A 25543-nucleotide genomic window follows, 5' to 3' on the forward strand; every position below is an offset into this window, starting at 1 on the left:
AAAGGCGAACGGTTACATTCTATAGTTCCCTTAAAGGTAAACGGTTACATACACAACACTCCTCCCTTCCTAGCTTATTACTTACAGAATCCCGTTAAATATACAATCTTCAACTTTATATAAACAGTTTGCAGATATACTCTCGATGGAGTCAACGTCATATAACAGTTTACAAACATACTCTCAGTGGAATCAGTTTACAGGTTCAGTCTCTGTGGGAACAGTTCATAAATTCAGTCTCTGGTATTAATTCGTTCCAGACAGCATCCTCCATAGCCTTTTTTTTTTATAAACAGCTTGTACTTTCGTCCTGTTGAACCAGCAGTGCGGACTTATACAACCCACTGGCTGTCTTGATAATGTCCCTGGATTTTTTTTTACAAATTTAGCACCTTTCGTAGTGTTCGGACTGAGGTAGTAGAAGTAATAATATTTTAAACAGTTATTATTTTCTGCTTCTTCTTTTTCTTTTCTGCCTTTTTGAAACTCTCCGAGCTCTTTTCCCGGCTGCCATCTGTAGCGCCACCAACTCTCTATGTTCCTTAGACCTTAAGTGCTTCCTCAGGATTTCAGCACTTTGGGAGTTCCCATCACAATTTGGGCAGACCACATCCTCATAACATTCGGTGTCACTCAACAGGTCAAAACCCTTCTTCAAGCAATCATATTCATCCTGCTCTTCCTCGGATGTCTGCCCTTCCTTCCCTCCTGGCCTCATTTGTGCGTTCAATCCTTTCCCTTCCTTCAGGGATTTCGTTATCAGGCTATTTAATCCTTCTACTGAAGTAGCTGTTTCCCCATTCTCCTGTTCCCCTGGACGTAATTCAGCGTACTCCTCCATTTCATCCATCATTTTCTCCAATGCTTTCATCTTCTCTTCCTCTTGTACTTTGGCTTCCAGTGCTTGGAGAAGTTGCGCCTCGATGCTCTCTAGCTCATGTTCAGGGCCCATTCCCAGTTGAAACTGTTCTTCAAGTCGGTCAACCTCGGTAATTGCCGCCTCATATTTGTCTTGGGCTTCCTTCCATATTTTTATGAGTTCTGCCATGTCTTTCACCTCTACATCCTCATCTATGTATGGAACTTCTACCGATGAGTCTGTCTTGGCCCTGAGCTCCTCAAGAATTTCCTGCAGCCTTTGGACTTCTTGCTCATGTTCAACCTTTAGTTGCTCATATACTTCCAACGAAACTAGCTTTTCGGAGGTTGCTGAGTTAACCCCCTCCAGAATTGTAGTCTGGGCCTGTTCATACTGTTTTTTCAACTTCTCGCACTCTGCTTGTAAGGAGTCGTAGAGAAGAACTGGAATAAAATCCTGGCTTCCTGAAGATTCCTCTTCATTTGTTTCTTTCGCAATTTCCTGTTGGAGTTCAGCCAAGGCTGCTATGCTATCTGCCTCTCGAAGTCTCACTGCCATCAACTCTTCTTTATTCTTGCAGTCCATCTCAGCCATTTCCCGTTTACTTTCATTTAACTGAGTGAGTAGTCCCTTATTTTGGGCTGAGAGATATTGCACCTTCTCATGTAGACCCTTGCACTCCTTCTCTGCTTGACATAGCTGATTACCGCTGATTTGGTTCTGCGTTGCAAGTTCCAACATCCTTTGCTTAGCTTCTTTCAGTTTCGCCCCTATAAGCTCCTCTTGCAACATGGCCACATTATTCTCATCAGGTAAAGAAGCGTTTCTCTTTTCCATGTCCAAGATTTGTTTCTGCATCTCCTTAAGAGCACCCTGTGATTCAACTTCTCTTAACTTTGCCTGCACTAGCTCCGTCTCTAATTGCAGAACAAAATCCTCAGTGCAGCGTGATTTGCCCTTCTGCTGTATCTCTAGATCATGCAAATATTCTAACCCCTGAACATCATCAGGGAGATGTGATCGGTAATTGGTCACGATGGCTCTATGGTCGCTCTCTGCTTGAGCCAGTAGGTTCTGTTGTCTTTCCAGACTCTCCCATTCGGTGTCATAGAACTTTTTCATTGTTTTCATCTCTTGTACGAGGCGGTAACTTAATTGTTCTAATTGTTGTCGTACTTTGAAATAGCGTTGAGTTCGAGCCCGGTGTTCCTCCGTAATGCATATGTCTGTAGCTTGAACAGACTCAGAATTCTCTGTCTTTATGCACGCCATCGATTTTCCAACCTTAGTCTGTGAGTTAATGTTAACCTTGTTTTTCATACATAAGCTGGACTTATCGTCTTCCGGCTCAGAGTCTGAGCTGCTTGTCTGCACCGAGTCCTCACTCGTCATTGCTTGTCGGTAGTGCCATTCCATGTCTATTTTCTTGATCCACTCCCGTCCTAGAAGTGGTGGTCCTCCCTCAGGTAGTACGTACAAATTCATTCTTGGGTGTACTTTACCCCTATCTCTCACCTTGACTCTTATTTTCCCCATGGGGTATACGCGATGCCCCGTGTATGTCTGTAATACGAACTTGGTATTTCTTAAGGGTATGTGAGAGAATAGTCGGTGGTAGTCCTTTTGGTTGATGACTGATACAGCTGATCCCGTGTCCAGCTGCATTCGTACTTGGACTCCAGCTATTTTTAGTGTGACCCAGATCGTCTGTAGATCAGTTACTTTACCCACATTGTGGATTCTCAGACTATCCAACTCCTGGCTGTTTGGGTCTGAGTCTGAATTTTGTTCGTCTGAACTCTTTTCAGCCACCTGATGCACCTTGTTGTACTTTTCTTGTGGTGGTGGCTTCCTTTGTTTGTTGGTCTTCTTTCTGGACCTGCATACCTTCGCGATGTGACCCAGTTTGCCACATTTCCTGCACTCTTGATTCTTAAACCAGCACTGATTCTGGTCGTGCGTTGTCTTTCCACAACGGTAGCATTTGGAAATGCTTGCAGTCATTTGGTCCACCCCGAGTGCCGCCGCCTTTAGCTGCATTTCCGCCGTTCCTTTCACTGCGGCTTCGTGCGATGAAGCTATGAGGACAGCCCTGTCCAGTGTGAGGTCGTTTTCCTCCAGGAGTCGCTTCTGCGTTCCTTCTTTGGCCAAGCCGCATACGAACTTGTCCCGCAGCGCCTCTGTCAAATTCCCTCCAAGCTGGCAGTATTTCGCTAGCTTACGCAGTTCGACTAAGTATTCCGCATTGCTTTCATCTTGCCTCTGGGTTCTGGCGTAAAATTTAAATCGTTCAGCCAGTATCAACGGTGTGGGGTTCAAGTGATCCTTCAGCACTGCTACGATCTCTTCGAAGGTCTGGTCCACTGGTTTAACTGGTGCTATTAGATGTTTCAAGAGCCCGTATGTTTTTGCTCCCATCGAATTTAACAAAGTTATTGCCTTGTCGTATATGGCTACGCAATATATTCCTATGCGTTCCCCATACGTGGCCCTGTCTTCTATTTCAGCATTAAAATCATTAATATTTCCTCGCTTAGGCATCTTCTTCTCTTTTCGAGTACAGTACAAGTATTACTTTACTTATTATTAATTTTCTTCTCTCTTCTTGAGAACACCACAAGTATTGCTGTACTTATACTTATTTTCCCTCTCTTCTTGAGAACACACCAGCCTTTCTGAAAAATCTTATTACTTTCCTGAAATTCTTAATAATTTCCAAGATGGCGGTTTCCCGCTTCTTCCTTCTTCTTCAGCGGTTTCCCCGCGAAAAATGGCGGCTTTCCCGCGCTTCTCGCTCTCCCCGCCCACTTCGATGGCGGTTTTCCCGCGCTTCTCGGCGCTCTCCGCCCACTTCAATGGCGGTTATCACCCGTTCCCCGACGCTGACTTTCAGGCCGAGTGCGGGCCTTATCAGCGGATGCGATCGATGGCCCGGCTGCGCCTCGCACTTGAAAGCGGCCCCCGGCCTCTGGCTCACCCGCTCGCGCGGCTCTTGCTCGCTCCCTCCCGGGCTCTGGCTTACCCGCTCGCGCGTTTCACCGCGGCTCTTATCAGGGATTGCGATCGCCCTGTCTTTGCAGCCAACGCTGCGGCTTACCCACGAGGTTATGGAGGCTTCAGGGTCCTAATGCCTGTCGCTTCCAGCCTGTCGGTTCCAGACTGGTGAGGATTGAAACCTCTCTTCAACGTCCTGTCTTCGGACGAAGCCGCCGTGGAACAACTGCCGCAGGGTTCGAATCCTGACTCGTCGCCAATGTTAAGTCTGTGGGTTGTATTATAAATAATCACAGACTCCACTGTTAACAAAATAAAACACGTCTTTACTATTCAGAGGCTCGGGCGATTCTGCCCTAGTTAACGTATCACAACCCTTATATACTGGTGTGGTCACTATCGGTATTACAGTATACATGAGCCAATAGATAGTGCCACCCTAAAGTAGTGCTCTTAAAGGCGAACGGTTACATTCTATAGTTCCCTTAAAGGTAAACGGTTACATACACAACAGTTACCTCTAGACTTGACTATTCCAACGTACTCCTGGCTGGCCTCCCATGTTCTACCCCACATAAACGGAGGACATCCAAAACCCGGCTGCCAGTGTCCTAACTCACACCAAGGCCCATTCACCCATCACACCTGCGCTCGCTGACAGACATTGGCTTCCAGTTAAGCAATGCCTCAATTTTAAAATTATCCTCGTTTTCAAATCCCTCCATGGCCTCGCTCCTCCCTAGCTGTGCAATCTCCTCCAGCTCCACAACCAGCCCCCCACCCAGAGATATCTGCGCTCCTCTAATTCTGCCCTCCTAAGCATCCTTGATTTCAATCACTTTCAATCATTGGTGGCCATGCCTTCAGCTGCCTAGGCCCCAAGCTTTGGAATTCCCTCCCTAAACCTCTGTCTCTCTACCTCTCTTTCCTCCTTTAAGACGCTCCTTAAAACCTACCTCTTTGACCAAGCTTTTGGTCACCTGCCCTAATTTCCCCTTGTGGCTCGGTGTCAATTTTTTTTGTGTCTTGTAACACTCCTGTCAAGCACCTTGGGACGTATTACTATTAAAGGTGCTATATAAATACAAGTTGTTATTGTTGTTAGAAAGGTAGGACTTCTACTTCTAACAGTATTTCCCGCACAGATTATAAATAAAATTGTGGACGGTGGGACTAGTCAGAGGTCAAAATGATATCATAAACGCACAAGAGCAAAGATCAAGTGGCTCACGACCACATCTTCATTCAGAGATTAAATTACATACTTATCTTCTAAAAAAGTCACTTTGGCTTTAATGAAAATAGATAATTTAAAATTGTGCTGCAATTAAATTATAACCTCCTCCAGCCCTAAAACCCTCAAGAACTTCACATTCCTCTAATTCTGGCCTCTTGTGCATCGCCCACTCCCTTTGTCCCACTATTGGCAGCCATGCCATCAGCTGTACAAGGCCTAAACTCTGGAATTCCATCCCTAAACCTCTCCACCTCTTTTTCCTCCTTGAAGATGCTCCTTAAAACCTACCTCTTTCACTAAGTTTTTAGTCATCCATCCCAATATCTCCTCCTTTGGCTTGGTGGCCATTTACCACCTTGGGACGTTTTCCTACGTTAAAGGTGCGACGTAAATGTAAGTTGCCTTCTTGGCCAATTCCCATAGACCTTGGGATTTGGGGTACAATAAACTACTGGTAGGCTCTTAGAGATGTTATGCAGAACAGGCTGGAGAAAGGAAGGTGAACAAGGAAGGATGATGCAGAGAGCTTTGATACCATCACAGCCTGGTCAATTGTCTCCTTGATAATTATCTCGAGCTGTTCCAGTCACTTTGCAATGAATGTTCCTTAGAACTTGATACGAAAAATGGTAATGTTGCGCCATAATCTGGGGAAAACACCAGTAGTGGTTGAATGGGTAAGAAGACTGTGCCTGGGTTTGGATCAAGAGTTCTCCATTATACAAAGAACTGATGTTCACTGGGCAGAGAGAGATGAACTGGAAAATCCTTTAACTTGATCTGTAACCAGATCCACATGAATGCAGCTGGGGCAAGCAACAGAGGGGGAAAAAAAGTGAGGGATGGTGCATGGCAGCACAATGTAAAGGGTGTCAGAGAAAAGAGTCACGGCAAGGATATACAGGAAGCTCTTTATTATCCGGCACCAACGGGACCGGCGTGGTGCCGGTTTATCAAAAAGTCCGGATTACAGAGAAGTATAGTTAAAAGGTACGAGAGCTCCGTACACAGCAACAAATCCAGGCTTCCCGGTTACTTAGCAACATGTGCAGGAACTCCGGCCACAGATCAAGCATCCCCGTTGCTTAGCAACAAGTGCACGAACCCCAGTTACACAGCCACAGATCCAGGAACTGCCACTAATATGTAGAACTTACCTGAACCTACTCCTGAATTTTGCCAGTTAAAAGAGAGTTTCCTGTATGTGCAACACAGGGTGAAGCACAAAATATCCCTGAGAGATTCACCCAACCATGGGAATTAGTGGTGTTGGAATGACTTGTTATGTGGAGAGAAATTCATTGCTTTCATAGGCTTGAAATGGCTAAATTCTAAAAGTCTTCAGCTACACAAGACCAATTTATATAGGAACTACAAACCTGCTGCAATTCAAAGCAGAACTCCAAAAGCTATAATTTTAAAACCGTCATACCATTTCCCTTTAGCCTGCAGTGTTTTACAAGAGGGTGGACACGCCCATGAAAAAAATCTAACTTAAAACAAAATGAAATTATTAAATATAATTATTTTACAAAATAATTAGATCATTTGCTCCAGTCAAATTTAGCCCAATAACCAAATTAACCGGACATTGGCAATTTCATTATTTAATACAAGGTTTCAACAAAGTTAGAAGTATTTGAAACAAGGTTGTAAAAAAATTCACATAAAAAAGGGCAATTTTATGGAGTAGGTTTCGAAAAATTTTTTATTAGAAAGAGACTCTACAGCAAGTCCATCAGATTTAAGTTACACACTAAATTGATGGGGAAAAAGAAAAATTTTAGATATTTTCAGGATTGTTAATGATAATAGCAAGTCTGTCAGTCATCATTATAATCAGTCTGGCCAATGACAGCACAAATTGATCCATTAACCCCTCTCTCATGCTTGCTTTCTGCCTAGCATCTCTTCCATTCAGATCCATTTGTAAACTATTTTATCAGCTCAGCTTTGTTCTCTTACACTGTCTTTTCCAGCTGAAATCCATTCCATCAATTTCAAGGGTACCGATCGTCAGACACATGGCACACATTCGCTCGGCACTGCAATGTCACCATAACCCTCATCATTACGGCACACAGATCACACACTCTGATTAATTCAGTGTTGGTTGCCTGGTGTTTCGAGCTGATCCTCAACATTTTCCTTGCACAGCACATTGTAAAAACATCCAGCTTGTGCTTCCGTGTCTTTGTGCATTCCTCGGAAAATAAAAAGGTCCCACTGGACACTCGCCTCTTAGTCGCCTATTCTCACTCCATTATTTCCCTCTACTCCTCCAGACTTGTAGTTTCTATAGCCCATCAAAAAACACTTCCAGCCAAACAACTGAATCTCTTCACCTATCGAAAGATGCTAAAATGTGCCTTAAAAAAACACTAATAAATATAATTAAGTTTAACAGTTAATCCAAACAGCCTCATGCTTTGCAGCACCGCTCATCCAATCATCTCATCCGTGTCAGCTTACTACCGTCACTGTAATTATATTAAATGATCCATGGCTGTGTTATAAGCTTAATGCAGTTCCACTGACCTTTGTGCTGTGCAATATACTCTCTAGTCTGATTTATACTGTAGACCACAACTCAGCTGAAATCAACTTCAAACATTTTTTGAAGGTCAATTTCTATGAGAAGATTCTAATGTGTACCATCAATTATGCGACTGGTGTTAAAAATGCGACATTAATTTGGTCACTGGAAAAAAAAAACGAAAATGTGAATAATCGATGGGAAATATTTCCAAATGCTTAATGCAGCAAGTTAGTGCTGAAAATACATGATGGGGCCCCCATTTTCAGTTAGGTATCTGGGATTGGGGGGGGGGGGGGGGGGGAAAAAGAGAGAGAAAGAGTGCAGGCTGAGACAAAGGGTTTCCCCCGAGAATAAAAGTTGTTGTTTTCCCTTTTGGGAGAAGGAAGAGAGAACACTGGGTGTTGATAAGTGGAAAATGCTGCTCAGTACCTGTTGTTCTGCATGAAGGCAGTTAAAAACGATTTTGGAGGAAAGCAGAGGGTACATTACTCTACATCTTCCTGTGCTATGCTTAATCTAGCCGTTTTTGATGTTGAAACAGGAGGAATGCAAAGAGGAACCGCAATGAGAATAATGTTCCCAGTCCCCATGTCTAATATCACTCACCTTGAGAAAGTCACAATTTTTTTAATTTAAAGCATAAAGAGGTACAACCAAGCCATTCTTTCACTCCGCTCAGTAAGCACTTACAGCTTAGCCAAGGATTAGCATATCCAAGACTGTTCTCAGTAATGGAATGAGGCATGGCATTACCATCCCTTTCTGCCACAAACCATTTTTCAACCGAGATGACATGTAAGCAATCTATTCTTCAAAAAATAAAGTGGCTTATAAACAGACAGGCAAAATAAAGAGGAATTTAAATAAATTGTAGGTTGCAATGACTGAACAGCAATGAATGGGTTGTTTCACTACCACAGGTGCAAGCCCCACTCCAAAGACTGGAGCACATAATCTAGGCTGACACTTCAGTGCAGTATTGAGGGAGTGCTGCACTGTCGGAGGTGCCGTCTTTTGAGTAGATGTTAAACCACCAGGGCCCTGTCTGCCCTCTTAGGTGGAGATTAAAGATCCCACGGCATTATGTAACGAGCAACAGGGGAGTTCTCCCAGTGTCCTGGGCAATATTTATCCTTCAACCAACACCTAAACAGATTATCTGGTCATTTATCTCACTGCTGTTTGTGGAAATTGCAAATTGGCTGTGCATTTCCTACATGACAACAGTGACTACACTTCAAAAGTACTTAATTGGCTGTAAAGTGCTTCAGACCGTCCTGAGGTTGTGAAAGGCACTATATAAATGCAAGTTCTTTCTTTCTCTTTTTCTAGGAAATCAGGGTTGAAGTGCCACACTCGGATGGGATTTGTACTCATTTCTTCACTAAATAGTTGATGTCATCTGGGCTGTCATATGCAGCATTAAGGGGCAGTAATATGCCTAACAGATAATTGGTTTTTGGGGGGGGGGGGGGGGGGGGGGGGGGGGTGGGCAAGAAGGAAAACAACAATTCTACCTAGTCACACATCAATATCTCTCAGCTAACACTGGTAGAGGCCATGGAGAAATATGTACACACTTTCCTGTTCTTTCAGAATGCACAGGGTTAGAGGATGTTGAAGGAAGATTTGGATCAAGAGAATCTGTTCTGAAATATAAAAGTTTTGCATGGAAAGAAAAGTTGAGGTAATCATCTGCAAATGGAGTGCAAACTATTTGGTTATGCTCCCACTACACATGTAACTAAAGTTCTCCAAGAAATAAAAGTGTGTGGCAGGTTTTGAATTTCCTCAATTCTTTCACTTAATTGAAAGGAAATCATGAAAGCCCCATGAAACGCTGAAATCTCCCAGGTAAACATACATGACTGGCTGGCTTGAGGGTGGGATTAACCTCAAGCATCTTAATTTTCTGAGAGAACAATGAATGCATTTTAACCTTATAGGGAACAGTAGAACTTGTGACTTTGAAAACAGTCTCTAATTTATCTCAACTTCAAAATCACAACATGGTGTGCTGGCTTGTTCAATTGGTCGAGGCAAAATTCTGCTAACTGTTTCAGCACACTGTGCCAAGTGTTGCAAAATGTTTTCTCCGAGTACAGGAAACTCTTTTTAAAATCCGGCACCGGCATGGTGCCGGTTTATCAAAAAGTCCGGATTACAGAGAGGTATAAGTAAAAGGTACGAGAGCCCCGCACACGGCCACAGATCCAGGCGTCCCTGTTTCATGGCAACAGGTGCAGGAACCCCGGCCACAGATCCAGGCGTATCTGTTGCTTAGCAACAGGTGCAGGAACCCTGGTTACATGGCCACAGATCCAGGAACGGCCACTAATATGAAGTAAAACTTACCTGAACCTACTCCTGAATTTTGCCAGTTAACAGAGATTTCTGGTTATTTAGGTGCCGGTAAAACGAGAGTTTCTTGTACTTCAATTAATAAAATAACTTCAAATCTGATCAGCATTTACAATTTTGTAGTGCAACACTTACACATCTGAAAATCATTCACGCTTATACAAACCCAGAAAATACTTCTTGACGTGTAAGAATATGCGTTGAGCTTTGCTGGCACGTCAGAGATCATATTGTCTTTTGGGAAACAGAGGATTGCTACCTTAAAAGCTTTGCTCATCAATCTTCTGAAGGTTGCCAATTCTCCTGTGTCCCAGCCCTTGTGTTGATCAAACTCAACAGGCATTTACTAAGCATATTCACTGCATTTGTCCATTTATCACAGTGAATTAACACAGATGTGTATACCTTGACGATTAAGATATTGTCCCCACCCCGTTCCTTTTTGACTTAATTATCCCATTTTCCTTCTGTTTCCTTCAAAGCCAGCCAACCCACACAGATTCATGACTTAAAGAACATACTATGGGTGACTGTCTGTGTGGAGTTTGCACATTCTCCCCGTGTTTGCGTGGGTTTCCTCCGGGTGCTCCGGTTTCCTCCCACAGTCCAAAGATGTGCAGGTTAAGTTGATTGGCTATGATAAATTGACCCTTATTGTTAGGGGGATTAAATACGTGGGGTTACGGGGATATGTGTTGGTGCAGGGGTTACGGGGATCGGGTGGGATATGTGTCGGTGCAGGCTCGATAGGCCGAAATGGCCTCTATCTGCACTGTGGGGTTTCTGTGAATGTCTCCAAAACACTGCTCTACAATTTGGTCAGAAGTTATAAATTGATGGTGTACAGACAGCACACAGAACAAAACGCCATATGCTTATTGCAATCGGCTCTAATTGCTACACGGCAAAACTTCCCCCATGGGAAATAACTGAATGCATGGGAAGAGTGTAAAGATACGAAAACAACAGGTCACATCCAGCAAATGCTGAAACCACTGAAGAGCAGGATTACATTGTGATAAAAGCACGTGATTCACAATCCAAAGACTAAGATTTGAGTTCCATGGCAATCTGGCATTCGAATCAGCCACCCTCAGTTGTGATGCAATTCACATTCCAAGTTGCCTCCATCTTCAACTCCCTTCGGTTCCCAGACAGTCTCCCGTCCCCACAACTCCCCCGATAGAACAGCTGCCTCCCTGAACTCAAATTTGACGATTATCTTCTTTGGCTACCCATCAACAAATAAGGTTTGAATACCTTAAGTTCCACCATTGCTCGCTTTCTGCAGCCATGTTGTCTTACGACCAAAAAGTCACCCTTTGAGTAGGGACAATTCTAAATACCTCTTATTCACAACAAACGATCTCCTCTGCCCAACTTCCACAGTACCCTCAGGCATTACCTTAGATATCAGTTGCGAGGAGCTCATGGATTTCTGCGTGTCCAAAATTAAAGGCATTACCTCCGCTGCCTGTGTGCCCTGACTCCTCCTCCCAACACACAACTACCCACTTTCCAGTTGATCATCCACCATTCCTTATTCCAGTTTCACACCAAACTGCCCTTTCTGCTATTAAACATATCTTGTCCTTGAAACCCACCATCTGCTCCACAGCTCTTCTTTACCCAACCTCCACTAGCCCATCCCATAATTGCAGACATCTTCAACCCACACATTCTTAAAAACTGCTTTTATTACCCCTGAAAAAAATCCTCCGCCCTCCCCAACTACTGGCCCATCTCCAATTTTTCCTTTCCTTCTGAGGCCCTAGAATATGTGGTCACCTCACAATTATGCTTCCCACCGCTCGGCACTCCCTCTTCCAAGTCCTCCAATCAGGCTTCTGTCCTGCCCATCGTACACCACCACATGGGTCAAAATCACCAATAACGTGTGTGTGTGGGACTGCGACCCTTCTTATGCTCCTCGATCCCTCCGTTGCCTTAAACAATGCTGACTACTCCATCCTCCTCAATCATCGCTCCTCTGCCTGAAACGGCAGACCCACCTGTGGTATGCCGCAAGGCTCCATCCTCAAACCCCTTCGCTTCATTTATATGCTGAACCTTGGTGGCACTGTTTGAAAGCACGCAATTAGTAGATATCCATACATGCACACTTTACTCCAGAGGTCACTCAAAAGCAATCAGGTTAGCACTCTAACCCTCACACCCTGTCATGTCACCTGTTATCCTGGCTGAGATCAGCTAACTCAGCACAGATCACAAATCAAATCTGGGATGTGGACCCTTTAAGAGGCTGCGCGGCCCACTCACAGTTTTGCGCATGCACAGGACCGGCAAAGAGCCGTGCAGCCGGCACAGCTTATAGGGAACGTTGATGTGGGCTTACCAATACCTGTGATGCGTGTGGCTCAGTTACATACTTCCTTTACAAACTATGGCATAACATGAAGTCTGATTTTTATTACTTAATCCTGATCTTTTACAATCCATTGAAAGTTTCATTTATGTGCTTCTCTCTGTTTATGCCGGTGATACAAAAAAAAATTGAGAGGTTCCTCACGATTCAATGTTTAAGCAATACCCACCCTCAGCTTCATAACATACTTGTTCGACTGTGTAGCAACTGGTTGGGCCAACTGGATATTGTACCCAACCAGTCCCTGATGTGTATCCTCAGTGTAATATCATTTGGCACTGAACAAGCCATTACTGTCTTTGAAGAGAGATATATTTAAAGTATTTTTTACTGCAAACACTAGCAGCAAGCAAATTTTCACTTTCCTTCACTCTGAACTATAGGCTTGAAGCTACTCTCAAGAAATATTTTTGTCACTTCTAATAGCAAAACAAGGCTTGGGCACAGATAAATTATAGATTTGATTAATCACGGTTTGCAGCCATGTATAGTGGCCGCCAGAAATTATGAGCAAGCCTGATTTATCCTCCTTCATATTGCCATTTGGAAATGTTAGCAGATTACAGATATTAGTGTTCATATATTTTGCACAGCATTGTCACCAGGCAAAGGATAATAGTGGCGGAGAGAGCCTGGTGATGCATGCAAGTCCTTTCAAAAAGAGACCTTTGTATTTCACATCCTGATGGCAGTACAATAGGTCCACATTGGTAAAGATTAGCCTCTTTATGGTGTTTCCTCTTTAAGCATTCCATACAAGATCCTTAGGCCTTTTGCAATGGGGATCTGAACAGGATCTAAAGGCGAATTATAGTTCAAGCTTCAGTCTCAGATAATGTCCAGTGTGTAACTAGTTCCCAGTCGTCATTTAGGCTGTAGTTATACTTGAATATAGCCAAGGTGGCTGTATACTGGAGGAAAGTGGCACTAGGGTACGGTAGTAGTGGTAATGATACTGGACTAACGAGTTCAATTTGCACCATGGCACCAGGGTAAAACAAAAACGACCGTGTAAGCTGCCAAATTGTTGTCTGGTTCACTAATACTTTTCAGGTAAAGGAACCTACCACCCCTACCTGGTCTGGCCTACACAGGACTCCAATTCCATACTAGGTGGTTGAATCTTGATGCCCTCTGAAGTAGCCTTGCAAGTCACTCAGGTTTTAGGGATGGCCATTAATGCGGCCTTGCCATCATCACCCATATCCTGACCAAAAAAAATTATAACTGAAGGTCTCACCCCACAGTTTTAGTGCACTTGGTAGTCTCACTAGTTAAGCCGCCACTACAAAACTGTCATTTAAAAAAAAGTACATTTTTCCAATCAAAAATAAAATTTTCCACATGCAGTTGCAAATAAAGTGGCAAAAAAAATATTTTTATGAATATTTCCAAAGCAGAACCAAAGGGCCCATTTAGCGCTGCAAGCTGCAATGGAAGATGCTCATCAAGTTTAGTTTTTTTTTTTAAAAATATGCCAAAAAGTGCAGTTCCTGATTTTGTTAACTTCTCTTGTGCAATTTACCATAAATATGGCAAAATGGTTACTTCAACAACAAACTTTTCATACATCTCACTACATGGTTACATACTTGAAAGAATGCAATCTCAGTCATTCTTACCTGTGCTTTACAAAAGTAGTTTATTTACTTTAACATATGGAAATAAATTTAAAATTACTTTCAGTCCAGGAGTTAAGTCATTCAGTTCCAATGTTCCATGGATCAGAAAGTGAGCTGCATTGGAAGAGTGCTGGAGTGCATTGGTCTTGAAATGTTTTAAATGCCTGAAGGCAGCACTGCTGTATGTTAGAGATTAATTATTGGAGAGAACCATGTTACTTTGGTAACCAGGTCAATCCTATTGTTGAATCTAATGTTGCAGTGCATGATTAATCCTAATGCACATCAAGTTAATTTACAGCCAACGGGTAACTTCCTCCCTCTTCCAACATCAATCTTGGTTCACCCACTATATGTGTTGAAGTGCAATAATGCTTGTTGCCCAACAACCATACAGGAAATGGGCTACATTATTAATTCAATTACAAACATAGCAAACTGCATTGCACGAATGTCATTCTTAATCATAATAGTGCAAGACCTTGGGTACAACTGTGGTAATGGATGGTTCAGAGACACTGTAACTGACCCAATACAAAAAAGACAGACTAAACACGTACAACTTCAGAACTTACCTTGTAGTTTCTTCAAAACAGCAACTTCCATTTTGAGAACCTGCTTTGGTTGCTGGGCTGACTCCACTTTGAGAGCAACATTTTCCTGGGTCAAAAAGTCTACAGCTTCATAGATTTCTCCAAAGCCACCACCTCCAATCTTTTTCAACTGCAAGACAAAAAAAATGAATCCTTAATTACTAAAACCACTTTATAAAACACAACAGTACATTTGACATCTGTCGCTAGACACAATTATAATTTTTATACTGGCTATCAATTGTACCTAATGTTGCAAAGTTGCCAAGATATTTATAATTTGCACACCTTCAGTCATAAATCAACAGAAGATATACAAGATGAATAAACCTTTTAGTGTCAAACGTGTAGAATTGCACGAACAGCCAGAAGAAATAATCCAAAGCGCTTCACAGAAAAACAAAATCAGAACAAAATGGATACTGAGCTACAGAAGGAGATACAGGAAACTCTCAATTTACCGGCACCTAAATAACCGGAAATCTCTGTTAACTGGCAAAATTTAGTAGTTTCAGGTAAGTTTTACTTCATATTAGTGGCAGTTCCTGGATCTGTGGCTGTGTAACTGGGGTTCGTGCACTTGTTGCTAAACAACAGGGACGCTTGGTCTGTGGCCGGAGTTCCTGCACATGTTGCTAAGCAACAGGGAAGCCTGGATTTGTTGCTGTGTACGGAGCTCTCGTACCTTTTAACTATACCTCTGTAATCCGGACTTTTTGATAAACCGGCACCACGCCGGTCCAGTCGGTGCTGGATAATAAAGAGTTTCCTGTATTAAGAGGGATCACCAAAAGCTTGGTCAAAGAGGTGGGTTTAAAAAAGCATTGTAAAGGAAGAGGGGGGTGAAGAAGCAGAAGGGTTTACGGAGGGAATTCCAGACTGTAGCGCTTAGTTGTCTGAAGAGACGATCACCAATGGTTGGGCGAAGGGGGCGGCATTGTAGGGCTAGAGGAGGTTACGCAATAGGGAGGGGCTAGGCCATGAAGGGATTTAAACACTCGGATGAATGTTTGAAATTTAAGGTGCTGGAGGACAAGGATCCAGTGTAGGCCAGCGAGGACAGGGGTGCTGGGTGAGCAGGACTTGGTACAGGATAGGATATAAACAGTATCCATGCCACTGTGAACACTTGTCCTCCGCTCTGTGCCTCTTCTTCACTGCATGACAGATAGGAATGTCACAGCATGTGGACATTGCCTCCCACGTGTTATGATACTAGTTTACCAACTCAGCAAGTAATAGAACAGAAACCGCAGCACAAAAGGAGACCCTAAACTCAGCCCATTGTGCTTGTGTCAGTACTAGCTCTTCAACTGGAGTCATTTGCTCTAAACTCAGTCCCCGCTTTCCTTGCACGCTTCTGTATTTTTTCCCTTTCAAATACTTATCCAATTCAATTTTAAATTACATTATAGTTCCTGACTTGATAGCCATGTGTAGTAAAGTATTCCATGTTCCAATAACCTTGTGGGGGGGGGGGAATCCTTTTAACTTCCTCTTTTGATCTTCAGGTGATGATCCTCAGTCTATGCCCCCTCTTGTTACCAATTACACTGCTGACAGTCAACCATCAGCAGCTTGCAAGAGTGCATTGCATCCAATTTTCCCTCAGCAATGCTTAGCCACAATCAGGATTTCAGTGGAGTGGGAGAAATCAAACCTGCGTCCCACTTCCTGCACTGATGCTACTCAATATTACTTCAACTCACATTTCCAGCAGTATGGTGGAGTGGTATGTCCTTGAATATGATGTAATGGGTAACTATTACTGAACAGCAACATTATTTTCAATTGAAATAAACTAATATTTTCCAATCCAAACTCTACAAGATCATTTGACCTATATTCCCATCCTTTAGCCTGTAGAAATTCCATGCAGTTGTTGCAGAATAAAATGTACTTGAGAAGTGAAAATATTGGGCTCAAGTTAGTCCCACTGTTCAATTATGTGGGGAATAACATACAACCTTGATGCCCTTCTTCTCTCAGGAAGCTACCCCAGTTGTACGGACACACTGTGAGCTGTCTCAATTCCACAGCATTCCTCCCACTTTGCCTTGCTCCAACAGATGATTCGCCCCCACAAACCTGCAGTCCCTGGTGCTTGCTTTCTATATTCCAAAGGCTGCCAATGGTGCACTGCACTATGCAGCGTCAAATTCAAAGCTACACCATTAGGATCTATTGTGGATACGTGTCTTTTGAAGCCAAAATAAGAAAGTGCTCTCGACTCCAGCAAGAGAGGGGGAAAACCATGTGTTCCAAGATGAATGGTCAGATAACGATCCACCTACTAGCTGGTCCAATACAAAGTTGAACTGTGTCATAGGCAATCGATTAGTCACTGTAATCAGACTCAAAATGTTTTACATTTTCATTTTAAGTACACCAACACTGAGGCATGCTACCCACTGAAACAAAGAAAATTCAAGCAACTGCTGGTTACGGGTTCTGAAGCTGTGATCTAATTTCCTGCATAACCCGCAGTGACTTACAAAAGGTACCTATGAAATTTATGGAATTCTTCATCGATACTCTCACTGAATAAGATCAGAAATAATTCCTCGAAGACGTGAAGTAAATCGCTCTAACCCAATAACTATACTTGAATGAGTAAATTCCGTCAATGTTTTGGGACACGTCTGTGTAATAGGGATTTTAACTTCCCAGGTGTTCAATGGTCCAATAGTGATCCATCGCATACTGAAACGATAGCAAAAGACCTGTCCATATTATGAACAATTATTTTCTTAAACAACATTAGAGACAAAACGCTTGCATACAGGGTATCTTATACAGGTTATGTTACTGGACTAATAATCCAGAGGCCTGGACAAAGATCTGAAGACGCAAGTTCAAATCCCACCATGGCAGCTGTGGAATTTAAATTCAGTTTATTAAATAAATCTGGAATAAAAGGCTAGTTTCAGCAATGGTGATCATGAAACTACTGGATTGTCATAAAAACTCATCTGGTTCACTAATGTCCTTTAGGGAAGGAAATCTGCCGTCCTTACCTGGTGTGGCCTATATAACCCACAGCAATGTGGTTGACTCTTAACTGCCCTCTGAAATGGCCTAGCAAGTCACTCAGTTTAACAAACCACAAGAAGAAACAATAACAAGAATTTAAAAAAAACGGCGACCACCCGGCATCGGACACAACAACGCCACACCCAGCCCAGTCAACCCTGCAAAATCCTCCACACTAACAACTGGTGACTCGTGGCAAAATTGGGAGAGCTGCCCCACAGACTAGTCTAGCAACAGCCTAACATAATCATACTAACTGAATCATACTGTTCAGCTAATGTCCCAGACTCCTCCATCCTTGGGTATGTCCTGTCCCACCAGAAGTGGCGGCACAGTGGTACACAGTCGGGAGGGAGTGGCCCTGGGAGTCCTCAACATTAACTACGGACCCCATGAAGTCCCATGGTATCAGGTCAAACAAACCTCCTACTGATTATCACCTACCGCCCCGCCCCCCCAAAACCTCAGCTGATGAATCAGTACTCCTCCATGTTGAACACTACTTGGAAGAAGCACAGAGTAGCAAGGGCACAGAATGTACTCTGGGTGGGGGACCATCACCAAGAGTGGCTCATGTTTTCTATGTGTTTCGGTGACCTAAAATTCTAAACAATACTTGTTTTGCAGAAGTGATACTGCGGCGGAAAAGACTGGGACATCCATGAATTGCAGGCTTGAGAGTTGAATTAAAAAAATCAAATTAGAATGAAGAAACAAAATTTCAATATAACCTTCTCGGATTGTATTCTACCAATTTGACAATATAGCTCTAAGATTCTGTTCACACCAATTGCTGCTCGACATTGAGCAGTGTGTTGATCCCAGATCTCTTCTAACCTCATCTTTAGATACTTCTACCATTCAAAGAAATCTCCCTGTTTTTTTTCCTGAAGTGGCTGTAGTGTTTCATTGCTAAAAACTTTCTAGGTACCAAAATTAGGTTTTAAATTTCATCAAAAGTACCATTAAACGATAAATACTAAATTCCTCATGGTAAAGAGAGAACACAAGCATATAAACTAATGTAAAAGTGGTTCATTTTAACCATGTGTAATGAAAGACTGAATCAGCTTTATGCTAGAAAACAACAACCATTAAAAGCGCAAGACAAGAGGGGAGTGCTTTAATTAGCTCCACATCTTCTGTTCTAACAAATATACTGTACTCTGAATGAATGCCATCAAACTTGGCTATCTTTGCCATGTTATAATCAGTCTAACAGTCTATTGGGCTGAGCAAAAGTATGCCCATCTGGAATACTGACGTTGTTGATGAATTAATCAACTTGATAGAAATCAAAATGTATATCCTTTGAACATTCTTAGCAAGAGTATATAGCCTCCATTAGTGCTCCAAATTCACTCAATTGTAATATCCTTTCTTTATTAAACATAAAATTATCTGTACTCTCAGGACTGTTAAATTGGCTAGTAATCCTGATTATTCATGAGATCTTCTACCTTATCATCCAAAGTATAACAAATTAGTAGCCCTGTAAAACAAATCACATTGTTCTATTAAAATATCATATGCAAGTAAATTCCAAGTTGTTATATAATAGAGAAATGAACTAACTTGTGGGGAATCCAGCATTTTTCAAACAGTAAACATCCACCCACCGCTGAAATTGAGCTGGATAGTAAACTGTCTTGTTTTGCTACGTTAAAGGCGCTATATAAATGCAAGTTGCTGTTGTTGTCCTGAGGAAACCGCTTGGTGGGCCAGTGCTTCTTGAGGTTTTCAGCATCAGTATGAGCCAGCACCGGGCAATGTCTGTCGACATAGTTCCCCCACCATACCCTCACCCATAAAAGGTCCTGATGCAGAATGAAGCAGTTGTTCATTTTAACCAGCTGAGTAAGAATATACATCAAAAACCTGCACACACTATTGGAGACTAACCCAATAGTACCTGACTCTAGAAGAGGAGGCTTTGGTGAGCAGGGGAGTGAGGGACAGATGCCAACCACCACGACAGATCTGCCAATGGCATCATCATACATGGTTGTAACGGTAGCGTAGTGGTAATGTCACTGGGCTAGTAATCCAGAGGCCTGGACTAATGATCCAGAGACGAGAGTTCAAATCCCACCACGGCAGCTGGGGAATTTCAATTCAGTTAATTAAATAATCTGAAATAAAAAAAGCTAGCATCAGTAATGGTGACCATGAAACTATTGGATTGTTGTAAAAACCCATCTGATTTATTAATGTCCTTTAGGAGAGGAAATCTGCCATCCTTGTATGGCCTATATTTAACTCCAGACCCACAGCAATGTGGTTGACTCTTAACTTCCCTCTGAAATGGCCTAGCAAGCCACTCAGTTGAAACAAACCGCTACGAAACAGAAGAAGAATGAAACCGGAGGGATCCCTCGGCACCAGCTACGGACACAGCAACAGCAGTCGACCCTGCAAAGTCCTCCTCACCAACATCTAGGGAGAGCTGTCACACAGACTAGTCAAGCAACAGCCTGACAGTCACTCTCACAGAATCATACCTTTCAGACAATGTCCCAAACTCCTCCATCACCATCCCTGGGTATGTCCTGTCCCACTGACAGGATACAGCAACCAGTCTCTTGCCTTCAGGGCAAGGAAACCTCCTGCTGATTACCACCTCCCTCCCTCAGCTCATGAATCAGTACTCCTCCATGCTGAACATCACTTGGACGAAGCACTGAGAGTAGCAAGGGCACAGAATGTACCCTGGGTGGGGGACTTCAATGTCCATCACCAAGAGTGGCTCGGTTGCACCACTACTGACCGAGCTGCCAGAGTCCTGAAGGATATAGTTGCCAGGCTGGGCCTGCGACAGGTGGTCAGAGAACCAACACGAGGGAAAAACCCACTTAACCTCGCCCTCACCCATCGCAGATGCATCTGTCCATGACAGTATTGGTATCGATGTCCACCGCACACAGTCATTGCAGAGACGACGTCCCGTCTTCACACTGAGAACACCCTCCATCGTGTTGTGTGGCACTACCACCATGCTAAATGGGATAGATTCAGAATAGATCTAGCAGCTCAAAACTGGACATCCATGAGGCGCTGTGGGCCATCAGCAGCAGCAGAATTGTATTCCACCACAACCTGTAACCTCATGGCCCAGCATATCCTTCACTCTATCATTACCATCAAGCCAGGGGACCAACCCTGGTTCAATAAGGAGTGTAGAAGAGCATGCCAGGAGCAGCACCAGGCATACCGGAAAAGGAGGTGCCAACCTGGGGAAGCTGCAACACAGGACTACATGCGTGCTCAAAAGTGGAAGCAGCATGCTATAGGCAGGGCTAAGCAATCCCACAATCAATGGATCAGATCAAAGCTCTGCAGTCCTGCCACGTGAATGGTGGTGGACCATTAAACAACTAATGGGAGGAGGCTGCTCCATGAATATCCCCATCCTCAATGATGGTGGAGCCCAACAGATGCGTGTAAAAAACAAGGCATCTTCAGCCAGAAGTGTCAAGTGGATGATCCATATCAGCCTACTCCCGAGGTCCCCACCATCACAGAAGCCAGTCTTCAGCCAATTCGATTCACTCCACCTGAGATCAAGAAATGGCTGAGCGCATTGGATACAGCAAAGGCTAAGGGCCCCGACAATATCCCGGCTATCATGCTGAAGACTTGTGCTCCAGAACTAGCCGCGCCTCTAGCCAAGCTGTTCCAATACAGCTACAATACTGGCATCTATCCGACAATCTGGAAAACTGCCCAGGTGTGTCCTGTCCACAAAAACCAGGACAAATCCATTCTGACCAATTACCACCCCATCAGTCTACTCTCAATCATCAGCAAAGTGATGGAAGGTGTCATTAACAGTGCTATCAAGCGACACTTACTCACCAATAACCTGCTCAGTTTGGGATCCGCCAAGACCACTCGGCTCCCGACGTCATTACAGCCTTGGTCCAAACATGAACAAAGGAGATAAATTCCAGAGGTGAGGTGAGAGTGCCCTTGACATCAAGGCAGCATTTGACCAGGTGTGGCATCAAGGAGCCCTCGTAAATCTGAAGTCAAATGGGAATCGGGGGGGAAGTTCTCCACTGGCTTGAGTCATACCTAGCACAAAGGAAGATGGTTGTGGTGGTTGAAGGTCAATCATCACAGCCCCAGGACATTGCTGCAGGAGTTCCTCAGGGCAGTGTCCTCGGCCCAACCATCTTCAGCTGCTTCATCAATGACCTTCTCTCCAACATCAGAAATGAGGATGTTCGCTGATGAATGCAGTGTTCAGAGCCATTCACAACTTCTCAGATAATGAAGTTGTCTGCATGCAACAAGACCTGGACAATGTTCAGGCTTGGGCTGATAAGTGGCAGGTAACATTCACGCCACACAAGTGCCAGGCAATGACTATTGCCAACAAGCAAGTCTAACCATCGCCCCTTGACATTCAACAGCATCACCATCACCAAATCCCCCACCATCAACATCCTGGGAGGTCACCATTGACCAGAAAATTAACTGGACCAGCCACATAAATACTGTGGCAACAAGAGCAGGTCAGAGGCTAGGTATTCTGTGGTGAGTGTCTCACCTCCTGACTCCCCAAAGCCTTTCCACCATCTACAAGGCACAAGTAAGGAGTGTGATTGAATACTCTCCACTTGTCTGGTTGAGTGCAGCTCCAACACCACAAGAAGCTCGACACCATCCAGGACAAAGCAGCCCGCTTGACTGGCACCCCATCCACCACCTTAAACATTCACTCCCGCCACCACCGGTGCACCGTGGCTACAGTGTGTACCATCTAAAAGATGCACTGCAGCAACTCACCAAGGTTTCTTCGGCAGCACCTCCCAATCCTGCGACCTCTTCCACCTAGAAGGACAAGAGCAGCAGGCGCATGGGGAACACCACCACCTCCAAGTTCCCCTCCAAGTCACACACTATCCTGACTTGGAAATATATTGCCGATCCTTCATCGTCGCACGGTCAACATCCTGGAACTCCCTCCCAAACAGCACTGAGGGAGTACCTTCACCACATGGACTGCAGCGGTTCAAGAAGGCAGCTCACCACCACCACCTTCTCAAGGGCAACGAGGGATGGGCAATAAATGCTGGCCTTGCCAGCGACGCCCACATCCCATAGACTAATAAAAAAATCCAAGCAGTAGTGTTCAGTGTAAAAGGGTGCGGATTATTTCATGTGGTGGTTTTGTATGTACCATGAATTGAAGTTTGTTACTATGCTGCTCAAGAAGCAGCCAACAAAATAGGTGGAATGATCTTTCAATGAACCTCTAGGCTTCATGCCAAAAAAAGGCAACATGAGAGAATACATGCTACTAACCATTTTACAAGCCTGTGTATTGAAACAGGACATTTGGACTTTGGTACTATATGTAACAAATAGTTAGCATACCTGGTGAATTGGCTTCATACAAAGTCAAGAGTTCTACAAGCAGCCACAGTGCTTTCATACAGATATGAGGGGTGGATAAAAAGAATGAAAATGAGAACTCTCTTTGGCAGGAAACCTGGGTAATTCTTGAGCTGCCTGAACAAGATGCAAAATTTAATAACACCGATCTAAATATGCAAACTAAAACCAGAGATGGAATGAACTGTTCCATATGCCAAGAGGGTTGAATGGAGGTTGCATAAACTTGGACCCATTTTGGGTGAGCAATTGTCTTTTAGGACTCAACATTCATAGAGGTATCAAGGTACATTATCATAATAAACCTAACTTCAGAGGGTCAAAGAAAACTGAAATTTCAGAAAGAGCCACACATATCGAACTGGGTTTCTATAGTGTATGGTATGCCACAGGTGAGGGGTGAAATATACTTGGCTGAACACAGTGGGCAAACTGTTTCCACTGTAGACATTATTCATGGTAGGTCAATATTGTGTTGATTATTAACAATGTTAAATCCAGGTTTCCCTTTCAACAGCCAAGCTAATAACCAGACGGTTGCTGGGTTGAGATGTAGAGCTTGGTCTGGCAGTTGAGAGATGTCCCTCTTGCAGAGTGAAGAGTTTGGGCAGGCACGATGCAATGCTGAGATGTACAAGATCCATTCTTTGCAATGTCAAAAAGTTGCTACCAGAATTATGTTCAATTCTCTGCTCGAAGATTTATAATACTTAGTGTAATGGAGGAAAAGTACACAGAAACTTCGACACCTTGTAACCCACAGAACTGGAGCACAAAAAAAGGGAATGCGAATGTCCAGAGATGCGAAAGGGTATACTGTTGGGTAACACCAAGTCCATAAAAGGTTCGAGACATTTGATCTTGCACTCATTTGTATGAAGTAGGGCAGGAGGAGGCTCGTGTGCAGCATTAACACTGGCATAGACCTGTTGGGTCGAATGGCCTGCTTCTGTGCTGTAACATTCTGTGTAATGGTATGAATTGCCAGGCTTGAAGTATTGGTTTCAGTACTGTCTATGCAGCTAGATGATGTGCTGAGCGTTACCCAGTGGTTCAGACAGATCATTCCTTGATGGAGGGACCGAGAATGAATCTCAAATCTATTTCATCATGTATTGATGACAGTCGTGCCATCTGTCCAGAGATGTACCAACTTACCCTGAACCAGTTTGGAGCCGTCGTATAGCCAGATGCATCACTGAGAATTCAAAGCCGTCAACGTGTCAGGATAATCATTACCATCACCACCAATAGTCTACCTCCACTAAGCACAGTGGATTTATGCTCCCCACTCATACAGGAAGATGTCTATTACAAGAGGAGGCTAAGGAAGCAGCAGCTGTAACAGCACAACTTGAGGAAGATTGTGTTCCTGGGGCCACCACTTCAGATCTCTAGCTGACACCTAAATTATCTCTCAACTGTGAAGACACTAATTGAGATGACCACTAGCAGATCCACAAGTAGGCACACAAAAGTATGGAGCATGACTAAAGTAAAATACTGAGATGCTGGAAATCTGAAATAGAAACAGAAAATGCTGCAAATACTCAGGTCAGGCTGCACCTGTGGAGAGAGAAACCGAGTGAACGTTTCAGGTCGATGACCCTTCATCAGGTCTGATGAAAAGTCAACCCGGTTTCTCTCTGCACAGATGCTGCCTGACCTGTTGAGTGTTTCCAGCATTTTCTGTTTTTATTTGAGCATGACAAAGATGGCTATGCCATCTGACAGAGTACAGTGATAATATTCCACTAAGAATTTTGACCCCTTGCGAAGGGAGACACCCGCCGTTAAAAGGTGCCAAATTGATCTGGGAGCAAGGACTTTCTCAGTAAAGTCCAAAACAATGCAACTACTTTGGATCAAGATGAGACTTCTTGTAGTTGACAAGGAAGCCAAAGTCCTGGGAAACAGTATCCTCACTGAACAGTCACACAAGCAGCATCTCATAAAAATCTCTCACTAGTCAGTCATTTTAGGTATGGAGAGTTGTGAAAATGCAGCTAACTAAAACTGAAGATTGAGCCTGAGAGGGAGGGAGGCTTTCACAATCCCAGGACATCGCAATGTGCTTCACAACCAATGAAATACTTTTGAAGCGGAGTCACTGTTGTAACATAAGGAAATGTGGAAGCGAATTTGCACACAGCAAGGTCCCACAAACAGCAATGAGATAATGACCAGATAATCTACTTCAGTGATGTTGATTGCAGGATTATGTGACTGAAAGTGGGCACCTTTTCAATTCAATGATTCTGTGGTTGTGACTCAAACATTCCACTTGTAATACCTCATTTGAAACGCCTATGGGCATGGAAAGAAAAGTCCAGCAGTTTTGTCCAAAGGAACAGTTACATGCCAAGAGACTACAACAGCAGCTTTTGGAGTGGGTATATAAATCCCTTGTGGACTAATTCCAGTTTACCCAAGTACTGTGCTGTTTAGCAACTTGATTACGGTTTTTTGCTTCCAAGTATGATTTTATTTGCAAATAAACTCAAACTCAAAACAGTACA

General features: G+C 43.5%; 1 protein-coding gene across 5 annotated transcripts in view; it reads right to left on the bottom strand.

The window, feature by feature from the left end:
* ttbk2a (tau tubulin kinase 2a) overlaps positions 1 to 25543 on the bottom strand; it is a 262791-nt gene that overhangs the window by 162652 nt on the left and 74596 nt on the right. For 4 of the 5 annotated variants that reach the window (XM_086003795.1, XM_086003794.1, XM_086003797.1 and 1 more), the window contains exons 3-4: positions 14574 to 14721; positions 9210 to 9278 (exon numbers count right to left, since the gene is read on the bottom strand). In XM_086003795.1, coding sequence (XP_085859921.1) covers positions 9210 to 9278; positions 14574 to 14721 — 217 coding nt within the window. The remainder of the gene's footprint in view (positions 1 to 9209; positions 9279 to 14573; positions 14722 to 25543) is intronic. The other variant, XM_086003796.1, reaches the window with a different exon arrangement.

Source organism: Somniosus microcephalus, chromosome 12 (genome assembly GCF_052327205.1).
Source record: "Somniosus microcephalus isolate GS21.2 chromosome 12, FLI_Smic_1.0, whole genome shotgun sequence".
NCBI classification, from domain to species: Eukaryota; Metazoa; Chordata; class Chondrichthyes; order Squaliformes; family Somniosidae; genus Somniosus; species Somniosus microcephalus.